Below are 11,101 nucleotides of genomic sequence, written 5' to 3'. Positions count from 1 at the left end.
AGATGAGTCGCTCCTTAGCCTATCACGTACAATGTGTAAGAGCACTAGCTAATAGAAGCGCGAGCGTTACATACTGTAGTGATGCACAAAAACCTTTATAACACACTACAGGAAAGGGAAAACAAAAAGCATAATAGGGCCCCTTTAATATTGTAAACAGAGAGAAAAGATTTATACATACAAAATCACTTCTAGGCACTGCACTCTATTACATTACAATTAAAGTCAATCCTACTGAATGACCCTGAACATTGCATTTTGTCTAGTAATAAGGGAGAATTACTCTCTCATACTAGTGATGGGAAACAAAGAACTGATGGCTATCTAGTTTAAGAGTTGTACTTTAAAAAAATCTCATTTAAAAAGAGAAAGCAATCAAAGTGACATTAAGGGGGATTTAAGGTAAAGTTTTTAATGTGGCTAAACTATCTATCATGAGGGAGAAAGTGACTGAACAGAGCACTTTAATTAGTGAAGCATTAAATAACCATTAATTATGCATCCCAAATGAGAGGTTTCAAAAGACATCCAAATATCTCTTATCTCACTTTTAGGTTTTTAAAAAAGACATCCAATGACATTTTTTAGGGAAAAAAAATGTATAGCACTAACCATTACATAACATAAGACAACATTACAAGGGACAAAATCAGCTTGAATAAAGAGTGTGATCATATGGAATTTTAAATATGCGTGTTTTTGGTTCTTGGGTGGTTGTCTACATATTTATTTTTAATTACCGAAGGGATCCAATCACCCATTATTTTGAGTGAGTGAGTATTTTGAATAAATATTTCTTTAGCTTTTTTCTGTTGAATCTGGTGTTGTCATTTCATCATGCTGTTGTGTCCTATATGTGTATCCTTTGCCCTTACTAAATTAAAAACATTTATTCATGTCTGACCTTACCATTTTGACCCTGTCGGCTGAGTTCCCTCCTCCATCTGTCCTGATACAGGAAGCCGTGGGGACCACCGCTGCTGTCAGCCCCTCTGTACACACGCGAGGGAGACTGACTGATGTCTTCATCCCTGACCGGGAGCCCCCCAGACTGCTGTTGTTGTTGGAGGAGAAATTAGTCTTCAGCTCGCCTGGCAGGACGAGCCCCTGTCCCTGGATGTGTCCCTGCAGAGTCTGGCTGCTGACCACCATTGGTCTCACAGTGGCCGTGTTAGCCTGTCGTACATGTCTCTCCTCCACGCCGCTGGCAGGAAAGCTCTCCGCCTCCCTGAAGAAGCGGTCGTAGCGGTCGAGGTACGGGGGCCTCTCTGGTAGAAGGTAATAGTGTGTATTGCTGACTTTACGTCCGTCACGCACTATGGGGAGGATACAGGGGCCCTTGCTGGCGTCCTTCCCCTGCGCCTGGATCACTTTGGGTGCAGCATATTTAGGATCCGAGGCGAAGCTGTGAGTAGTGGGCATGAGTTTACCTGGAGAGGAGGAGAGGTAGGAGCCGTATGTGTGTGCAGAGGAGGAGGATATGGGAGCTGGCATGGTGGTGGGGCTCGCAGAGTAGATTCTCTGCTGAGGGGAGCCCACCACCAGGCCCATGGGGCTGGGGGTCCTTGAGCCCGGCTGGGACAAAGGGTCCCTGGGAGGAATCTGAGGAGGGCGCTCCTGGGTCGAGCCTAAAACCTCCTCAGTGGAGTCAGCCGGCGTCGGTGACAGGGAGAGATCACGTGACCAGCGAGGAGAGGTGTAGTCGCCCCTCTTAATGGGGCGAGGGGGAATGGGGACACGTGGGGGGACCTGGGGTCTGTCCTCGTTGGAAGAAGGGATACTCTGCTGGTGTCCCTCCTGGGTCCACGACGGCAAGTTTGAGCGCGTAGTACTTCCCGTCGGGACGTTCAGCCTCCTCATGCACTCCTGCTGGAGCTCTTGGAAGATCTCTGCTGACTGCGAGAAGGAGGAGGACAGGACCTGGCTCTGCCCGCTGGGGAGGAAGAGGTTGTCCTCAAAGCCTGATCTGTCCGGACCCCTGGAGACAAGACCCTCACCATCCACCTTCTGACTCTCATCTGGGTCACCGCTCTGCTCGTCCTCCTGCTGCTGCTCCGAGCTGTTGATGGAGCTCACCTTTGGGGAGAAAGAATATTTAAAACTTTCTTTACAGATTACAACCGAAGATAAACCCTTTTTTGCATAATGTAAAATGTGCTGCGTCACCCCCTACCGTACCTCCATATCGTCTTCGTCTTGGGCTACATCGTCATATGCCGGGGGTGGAGGTAAGGGCCGGGCATCCCAGTCCACTACAGGTGTAGGGTGAAGGGGGCGAGGCAAGGACTTAGACGGACTCTGAGGCGGCGTTCGGTCCAGGAGGTTCTCTGCTCCCAAAAGTAGCTTCGCCAGTGAAGGAATCTGAATTTCAACCACAGGTGAGGGGGAGGGCGAGGGCGGGGGGAACTCTTCTCCAAAGTCAATGAGCGACACCTCGCTGTTCGGGGTGTGGCCTGAGCCTGATGTCCGGCCGCCCCCCTGTTTGGAAGCGGAGACCCACGCAGCAGGTTTCAGTTTCAAGCCTTTGATGGAACTGGTTTTCCGAAGCGATAATCTCTTTAGTCCTGCTGAAGTCAGATCCTCTTCATTGTTTACTGCATCGTAGCAAGGCTCTGGAGACAGGAACACACAATACGTTAGTTTAGTTGCTGAGAAAATGTAGAAACTGATGACTCATGCACTTTAAAATCCCGAAACGGCACAAAACACAAGACACACTCCACTCCAAAAAAGTGTTCAGGTTGAAAGTTAGTCCTATTGTGCACACTGCAAACCTGTTAGAGGGGAAACAGAGGCGGGAAGATGATGGTAAGAAGGGAAATAAAAGTAGCTGACGGAAGAGCTGCAAAAACAGGCAAAAATAAATATGGGATGTACCTTTGAGGAGTGGAGCAAGGAGGGAACAGAGAGGGCAGGAGCAATGGGTGAGGAGCTGCTGAGAGAAACCAGACTTACTCTTGAGTATCACGGCTGGCTGGGGAGGGCGGGGGGGAGGGTCCTCTGGAAGAATAAAAGCGAATAGCGCCGCCGCGAAGGAGAAATAAAAGAAAAAAGAAGCAGCAAAGATAGAAAGGTTAGAAAATAAAGCAGGAAGCAAATGTCAGATTGTATGTGAAAGTTTGCCAGCAAGTGTTAAGAAAAATGAAAAGCAAGCTGGGACTATTTTCCAAAGAAAAAATCAACAATGTGGATGGAGCCGCAATGTTTTAATGAGGAATCTGATCATTGTATGAAAGGGACAATGAGCCGCGACCTGGTCATTATAGAGAAAAGGGGATTGTCTAAATTGACCAATCAGAATCGAGTATCAACTGCGCAGTGTAATAATGATAAACAATAGAGGTATTAGCACCAGACAACAATGAAATGTATCTGAAATAATTGTGTCTTCATGCTGTTGAGGTTTGTTTTCATGAGTTACAGAATTAGTTTGAGGTGATGATGATCAGTGTTTTTATGTTTTTGGAGACATAAGGCAATGGTTTATCCTTGGTAAGATATATATTTCAAATGGTGATCATTATAGCGTGGTGTAAGTCTTTAATCAGAGCTCTTCTACTCACTTTTTGCTCGTCCTGGCAGATTTGAGGGCCGAGCATTGGGGTCCACACCGAGAACATCTGGAGGGTCCATGGGATTACCGAGGTACAAACTGAAGGGAAGACAGACAGATTTATTCACAGTAGTTGGATTTATAGTGATGCTAATCATCATCATTGTGCGGTATAAATGTAGAGACCTCGCACTATTGTCTTCCTTTTCTGATTGCTCATGGCTGTTCCAAGGTTAGACTGATACTAGTGTCCCACACCAGGAGCTCTGTGAAGGTAAGATTCTGAAGGCTTCAATAGGATAAGATCTGAAATGAGTTTGGCGCGTAAACAGTGGCCGTTAAATCAGGCGCTTACTGAGACATGGCATGAGGCCATATATCTGTGGGTTATTCGTCCAGGGTAGATTTAATACCGTGCGAATGAGGTTAGTATAGAGACGACAATGATGGAGTCAAGTATTGAGGGCCCAGGTCTCGACGGTTGTTGTGAAAAGATCGAGTTTCATTGCGTTCGGCAGGTCAGATTGCCATATTTGTCCAATTAATTTCATTGGAGGGAAAGATACTGATTCTACCTTGTTGGTGTCAAGTTGCAAAACGTTGGACATTTATAACATTGTGCTACTGCATCTATTGGTTAAAGTGTATAATTACAAATCATTAAAATCTAAATAGACTTTAACCACCAACTTTCAACATGGGTCAAAATTATGATGGATATTTAGAAAGTGATAAGAGACATTTAGACCATGTGAAACATTTAAGATAACAGTAAAAGTAAAGAAGTCGGATCGTACTCGTCTATCCTGTCGGGGAAGCCCCAGCAGTGGTGAGGGTTGCTGTCTCCGTGTCCCGTGTGGATGAAGCTGTTCTTGAGGGGCTGGCTGATGTCGTGCGCTGACAGACCCGCGACTGACGTCACCACGTTTCTGGGGAACGGTCCCAGCTTCAGGGTGCGCTTGTTTTGACCTCGCCACCAGTAGTTCTCTGCTCTGAAAGACACAGAGGTGCTGAGGTTGAAACATGGACAGTCATTGACAATACAGATATTCTACTGGACTATGCAGCTAACAATTATTTGAATTAAAAGATAATAAAATAAGGAATAATGTCAGAAAATATAAAAAGATTGTCCATTCAAGTTTTTCACAATTACAAGGTTATGTCTTTGAATTTTTTGTTTGATCAGTCCAAAACCCAAATATATTACTTTTAATATGATAATATTAAATAGGATAATACAACAAATAGTCTCATTATTCGAGAGGCTAAAAACAGCATTTCTGCAATTTTTGCACTAATTTATAAAAAAGAATGTGGATTTACTTATCGTTGCATCTCTAACGTATCGTACACACGGTTCCGTCGCGTTGAAGCTTGCCGCTGGGCCTGTCTGCTCGCGACCAACAACCAATCACATTAATCTCCAGACCCGTACACAAAAGCACGCGGTTTGATTGGCTTGCACTTGTACTGGCATATGATTTGATTGGCTGGCGCTTCCGTCGACGCTTGAAAAGTTGAACTTTTCTCAACTTTCAGGGCGAGCAACGGAGGCAAAGCGACGCGACGGAACCACAATGCAGTTTGGCAAAGCGTGACGTCACCCCATTCAAAGAACCGTGTGTAGGGGTGCGCAATTAACAATTCAATAATTTGGTTTAATAGCCATTGAACACCTTTTTATAAGTGAGCACTAAATAAGATTTCTGTTATTATTTAGTGAAAAGAGATGCATTTTTTTCCTTTTAACAGTATTTATCAGTATTGATGTTGGCAGGTCAGTATGTATGGTTAAAGTACAAATGTGTACTAAGAACGTTCTTTTCAAAAAAAACTTTTACAAGAATTAACACCCACCTCCCCTCTATGATGGTGATGACATCATTTATCTGGATGTGGAGTTTGTCAGGCTCGTCAAAGTCCTGGAGAGCACACATGTCTGTTGGCATGGTCTGAAAAACACATAAAACACATATGAGAAACATTAGACATTTTAACACAGCCCACATTTATGAGTGGGCCATAATGCAACTGGTTTTCATAATCCTACCAGCTGAGGGTATGTTAGTATGAACTCTGCAGTGACTCCACTAGGTGGAGCTACAACTCCAGCCCTTCGAAGATGACTGCTGAGGGAAAAGTGGCCTCTGCACTGGAGGGTTATCCTCAAGTGTCCTTTGCTTAGTGGCTGAAAGTGGCTATATATACTTCTTAAGGGACAAAACTGACAGCTGTCGTACCTGCAGCAGGAACTCGCGCAGGGCCACAAAGGTGGGTCTGTCGTCTGGTTTCTGAGCCCAGCACTGCAGCACCACGTGATAGATGTCCTGCGGACAGTCTTCAGGCTTCGGGAGGCGTTCACCTTCTTTATCAATCTTGTGCAGGATCTGGGGTTGTTTGTTTTTGACAATGCAGAAGAAAAACAAAAGAAGACATTGTAGATGTGAATAAATGTTAAAAAAATGTTGTGTCTGCTTATGTTACAATAGCTTTAAGATGTTTTTGTATACTGTATCTTTCGGAAAAATAATGATTGTGTGAATGTTCACCTGGCTTCCGTTGAGGCCCAGCCAGGGCTCCTGGCCGTGTGTGAACATCTCCCAAAGAGTAACTCCAAACATCCAGGTGTCTGTAGCGTGGGAGAACGTTCTGGTCTTCAGACTCTCTGGGGCGCACCTGCAGCAGGACGGCATTTTTTTTAAAACTTGAACCGTGCATGTCTGAACATATTGTCACTTTAGACAGAGAATATTTTCCAGTTATTTAATGTAGCTACTTTCACATTTAACAAAAATAAGCTCTGTATTTGGAAAATGTAGCCTTTGTGCCAAAGTAATCCTGCCATATTTGTTTATACTTTTAAAAATACAACGTTTTAAAAATGATAATATAAATCACAGTTTAAGCTGTTTTATTTTTTAGGTTCTTTGGGAAACAGAGTTGCCCAAGGAGGCATAGGGGATGACATGCAACAAATTGTTCCAAGCCGGACTCGAACCCGGGTCCTCCGCATGGGGTACCAAACCCCGGTTTCATATTTTTTTGGGTAGAAATTTACTCTCAGATTGTAGGATCCCTTATTATTAACATCTTTCATAATCGAAGAAGAAAGTCACTCCTTCAAAACAAGTCATTTTAGCCTAAGGTAGGTATGAATAAAATAGAGAGGCAGAAACAGAGGCACACGCATTTCAACTAATATTACTTGGAATCCTGGTTTTATTTTTGCATCAAACATATAATAGAATACAATAGGTTAAGTTTTAGCCCAAAAGGGAAAAAAGTTTGGGCCACTCTGATCTATATGAATGAAGACAGCAACAACTCAGATGTCTTGATCAATGTAGAAGTTTGCAAAAGGAAACCTTTCAAATAAGAACTATCAGAATGGCTGGAATGCAGCCGTGGCCGATCAGATTTTTCTGTGGAAAATGTCTGCAATAAAATCCGACTCCCTCCCTAAACCCTCTCATATCCGTGCATGAAATGCATCCAAGTTCAGCTTTGGTTTTTGTGCTGCTCCTGCTCTCTCAGTCCACCCACCATGCGAAGGGGACCTTGCGATGCTCCTGCATGACGTAGTGCTCATCGTTGTTGGGCAGCGCCCTCATCAGGCCGAAGTCTCCGATCTTCACTCTGTGAGCCGAGGCCAGCAGGATGTTCCTGAAAGAGAGAGAGTCAAATGTTATAGCATAATATTGTAACTGAAATTTAAAATTACAATTATGTTGTATGTATGGTCGGCAAAGGCAACATTCTTAAAACACAAACACATTTTGACTGAAAATTGAACATTTAAATCCCATACTGGTAATGCTGAATGGCCACAGCCCTAGCAGGCAGAGACAAAAACAGATAATTTTGTTTACAGTCAATCCGATCCACATTCAGAATGTAATTCAGTAAAATCAAATGTAGTCCATGTGCCAGACAGTTACAGTACAGTTAACATGTTGTCCAAAGTGTGAGTAGTTTTCTGTTGTGAACAGCCCAAAAAAATAAGGACCTACTTCAGGTTATTTATGAAGGCAATAAATAGACCTAAGATTTATTAGGAATACAATTAACTGTGTTGTAGGTTATAACTTAACTTCAAAGAAGTCCTGTTTTTAAAACCAAAGCTTGAGAAATCCACTGCTGTGGACAGTCATAATTTTATCACAGCCCTAACTGTGAAAATGACTTATTTTTCCCCATCGTTATGATTATTCTCAAGCATCTATGTGGTGTCAACAGTTAGGTGAAAGTTACTCATTTGGGCAAGACCAAGAGCTTAAACCACACAGTCCAGCCCGCCAACCTCTGACTCATTATACTGGTGGGCCAAGTCTCCCTGTAATAGTCTGTAAATCTCTGTGTGGGGAAAGAGAGGCAATATAAATAATTAAACATAGCAGTAAAAAATCCCTGAAAGAAACATCTGTTTCATAGAGAATGGGAAAAAAACCACGCTGTTTAAAAATACGTTTTTAACGTTCAGGGGCTCAAATATATAAAGGGGCTCGATTATGCTCATAATCAGGTTCATATTTATATTTTGTGCCTCTACTTAAACCTGTCTCCATGCTTTAATGTTCAAAAAGCTCTTAATGTTTCTCATACTGCCTGTGCTGCAGCACCTCTTTTCACCCTCTGTCTGAAACCAGAGCCCAGTCTGCTCTGATTGGTTAGCTGGCCAGCTCTGTTGTGATTGGACAACCGCTCAGATATGTCGGGACATATCTGAGCATATCTGAGCCCCGTTAGCCTATCATGTGCATACAATGTGTTGGAGCGCTAAACAATAGGAACGCAAGTCTTACATCGTAATGCTCGGCCATTTTACCCCCTATCATGTGAATGCAGCTCTAATCTGCAATGTATCTTAGTTCTGACTAGAGTTTTAAAAATTCTGAACATTAAATGAAGACCTTATGTTCTCAGGAGGTAAAAATTGAACAAACGTTAATTGAAAGTAAATCACAACATTCCGCCCGACACACGACAGACTTGATGATTTGAAAACAGGCTTTATGCTACAGCACTGCCTTTAAATTGAAAAAATACACGACCACACGTTTCAAGTTGCTCGTACCTTGCTGCCAGGTCCCTATGGATGAACCTCCTCTGCTCCAGGTAGGCCATTCCACAGGCCACCTGTACGGCATACTGACACAGAGTGTGGATCAATACCGGGCCCTGTGGACGGACACACCGCAGGCGCTCCAGCAGAGAGCCCAGAGGAGCCAGCTCCGTCACCTGGGGGACAAACAGAGGAGGAGAGGCTTGTTGGGTGAAAAGAGCCACGTGGGAGTGAAATGCAAAAGTAATGAGGAATGGATGATGGTGACTAGAAAATAGATAGAAGACTAAAGGAGGGAGTAAAAACATTAGCTATCAATAAGCAAACAACTATTGTAAGTGCTACAACGTACAAAAGAGAAGAAACAAATATTGGCCAAGAAAACAGAAAAAAAATAAAAGCAACAGGAAATGACTAAAAAAGCCTTGAAATGTCAGCCCTTTATTTTGGTCCTCGGCCCACTTGCTCCCCACCCTTCCTGTCTCCCTTCTTCCCTCTATCACTTCTCCCGGGCATAAAAAAGGCCTTGAGGATTTTGATCAGATTCTAGCAGGCAGAGGTCATGAAGCCGAGAGAGTCAAGCACGTTTGTGTTAAGTGTGTGGATCTAAGTTGGACTACAGGCTGACTGATGTGTGTTTATGGGTCCCTTTGGGTGTGTGTTTCTGTGTGTCCACTACCATCTTCATTGGGTGTGTGAGCACCACACCGTAGAGGCGGATGAGGTTCTGGTGGTCCAGGGAGTGCATGGCGTTGACCTCGCAGATGAAGTCCTCCAGAGCGTCGGGCTGGGTGAGCACGTCTGTCTTCAGACACTTCACAGCTACGTTCAGCTGGAGACAAGGACCAAGATTTAGTTGAAGTAAATTCCAACCTTTTCCCCACATGTTTGTGTCATGGCAAACCTAGGCCCTTCATGCCAATGATATTATTGAATAATAATATAGGACATTACTTGCAAATTAATATGATTACGTTTTTTTACTTATAGCATGATATATAGACGTGAACTTGATTATTTTTTACTGAAAAACCTTTTACATAAGAATGTCACCAACATTGAATTTGCTGTTGCGTGGTTTTATTTGATGAATATTTTAAATAATAAGGAAGTTAATAACTAATTGAAAGGGTGTATTTGCATTATATTTGCATTAGATCAGTGGCATAAAATGTCCCTTAATCTTAGAAGTTTGTTAGTTTATTGTAATTATTCAATTAAAAAGTATTCATTTATAAGGCTTGGGCAGAAGCATTTATAAACAAAATTCACTCAAACATCAAGACAGTTTGAGTACACAGATTGATTTGCCTGCTTTTTTGTATTCTCACATTAGCACAAAAATGCTAAAAAGCATAATGTAAAATAACTATACCGGTGTACCATGCCCCAGATCCTTAATTAACCCCATCAACTTACAGGAGTTTCTTTATACTTAATGAGTGAACTATTTAAATCTCCCCACCACCTTCCCTGCAGGCGTCAGCCACTCTCCTCTCTTCACTACTCCAAAGGAGCCGTCGCCCAGCTTCTCGAACAGCGTCAGATCCTTCTCCGGGATGAGGCAGGTCAGAGCCTGCTGCTGCCCGTCCATAGGAGCACCACCACCAGGCTGTGTGGACAGGACTCCCTCCCCCAGGCCCAGTGGGGGGGTGGGAGACAGCTTACGGAAGGAGGAGGCCGGCTGGCCCTGCTGGGGGAAGTCTCCTCCGTCTGGACGCTTCCCGCTAAACACCTACAGGGGAACAGAAGAGAGAGAACACATGAAGCTGGGTCTGCAATGAAGGACGCAAAATAGACATATTGTGTGTGTGTGTGTGTGTGTGTGTGTGTGTGTGTGTGTGTGTGTGTGTGTGTGTGTGTGTGTGTGTGTGTGTGTGTGTGTGTGTGTGTGTGTGTGTGTGTAGTGTAGTGTAGTGTAGTAGTAGTAGTAGTAGTAGTAGTAGTAGTAGTAGTAGTAAGTAGTAAGTAAGTACGTAGTACGTAAGNGGAGATCTGCATGGAGGAATGGGCCAAAATACCAGCAACAGTGTGTGAAAACCTTGTGAAGACTTACAGAAATTTGTTGGCAATGACAGAGGTCAAATGTTTTCTGTAAGTCTTCACAAGGTTTTCACACACTGTTGCTGGTATTTTGGCCCATTCCTCCATGCAGATCTCCTCTAGAGCAGTGATGTTTTGGGGCTGTCGCTGGGCAACACGGACTTTCAACTCCCTCCAAAGATTTTCTATGGGGTTGAGATCTGGAGACTGGCTAGGCCACTCCAGGACATTGAAATGCTTCTTACGAAGCCACTCCTTCGTTGCCCGGGCGGTTTGTTTGTGGTCATTGTCATGTGTTTGGGATCATTGTCATGGTGAATGATCACTGTTCTTGTGATCATTTTGACCCCACAGGGTGAGATCTTGCGTGGAGCCCCAGATCGAGGGAGATTATCAGTGGTCTTGTATGTCTTCCATTTTCTAATAATTGCTCCCACAGT

General features: G+C 43.8%; 1 protein-coding gene across 1 annotated transcript in view; it reads right to left on the bottom strand.

Annotated features, from left to right (window-relative positions):
* Nucleotides 1-875: 875 nt before the first annotated feature.
* LOC104950900 (activated CDC42 kinase 1-like) overlaps nucleotides 876-11,101 on the bottom strand; it is a 19,198-nt gene continuing 8,972 nt past the window's right edge. The window contains exons 4-14 of the mRNA XM_010777499.1: nucleotides 10,084-10,353; nucleotides 9,298-9,450; nucleotides 8,631-8,794; nucleotides 7,100-7,219; nucleotides 6,106-6,232; nucleotides 5,797-5,943; nucleotides 5,414-5,508; nucleotides 4,351-4,545; nucleotides 3,564-3,652; nucleotides 2,179-2,612; nucleotides 876-2,076 (exon numbers count right to left, since the gene is read on the bottom strand). Of these exons, the coding sequence (XP_010775801.1) occupies nucleotides 880-2,076; nucleotides 2,179-2,612; nucleotides 3,564-3,652; nucleotides 4,351-4,545; nucleotides 5,414-5,508; nucleotides 5,797-5,943; nucleotides 6,106-6,232; nucleotides 7,100-7,219; nucleotides 8,631-8,794; nucleotides 9,298-9,450; nucleotides 10,084-10,353 (2,991 nt within the window). The 3' untranslated portion in view covers nucleotides 876-879. The remainder of the gene's footprint in view (nucleotides 2,077-2,178; nucleotides 2,613-3,563; nucleotides 3,653-4,350; nucleotides 4,546-5,413; nucleotides 5,509-5,796; nucleotides 5,944-6,105; nucleotides 6,233-7,099; nucleotides 7,220-8,630; nucleotides 8,795-9,297; nucleotides 9,451-10,083; nucleotides 10,354-11,101) is intronic.

Source organism: Notothenia coriiceps, unplaced genomic scaffold (genome assembly GCF_000735185.1).
Source record: "Notothenia coriiceps isolate Sejong01 unplaced genomic scaffold, NC01 NC01_scaffold00000339, whole genome shotgun sequence".
Lineage (NCBI taxonomy): Eukaryota > Metazoa > Chordata > Actinopteri > Perciformes > Nototheniidae > Notothenia > Notothenia coriiceps.
Note: the sequence above shows the minus strand (reverse complement) of the source record. Positions and strands in the feature narration are given on the sequence as shown.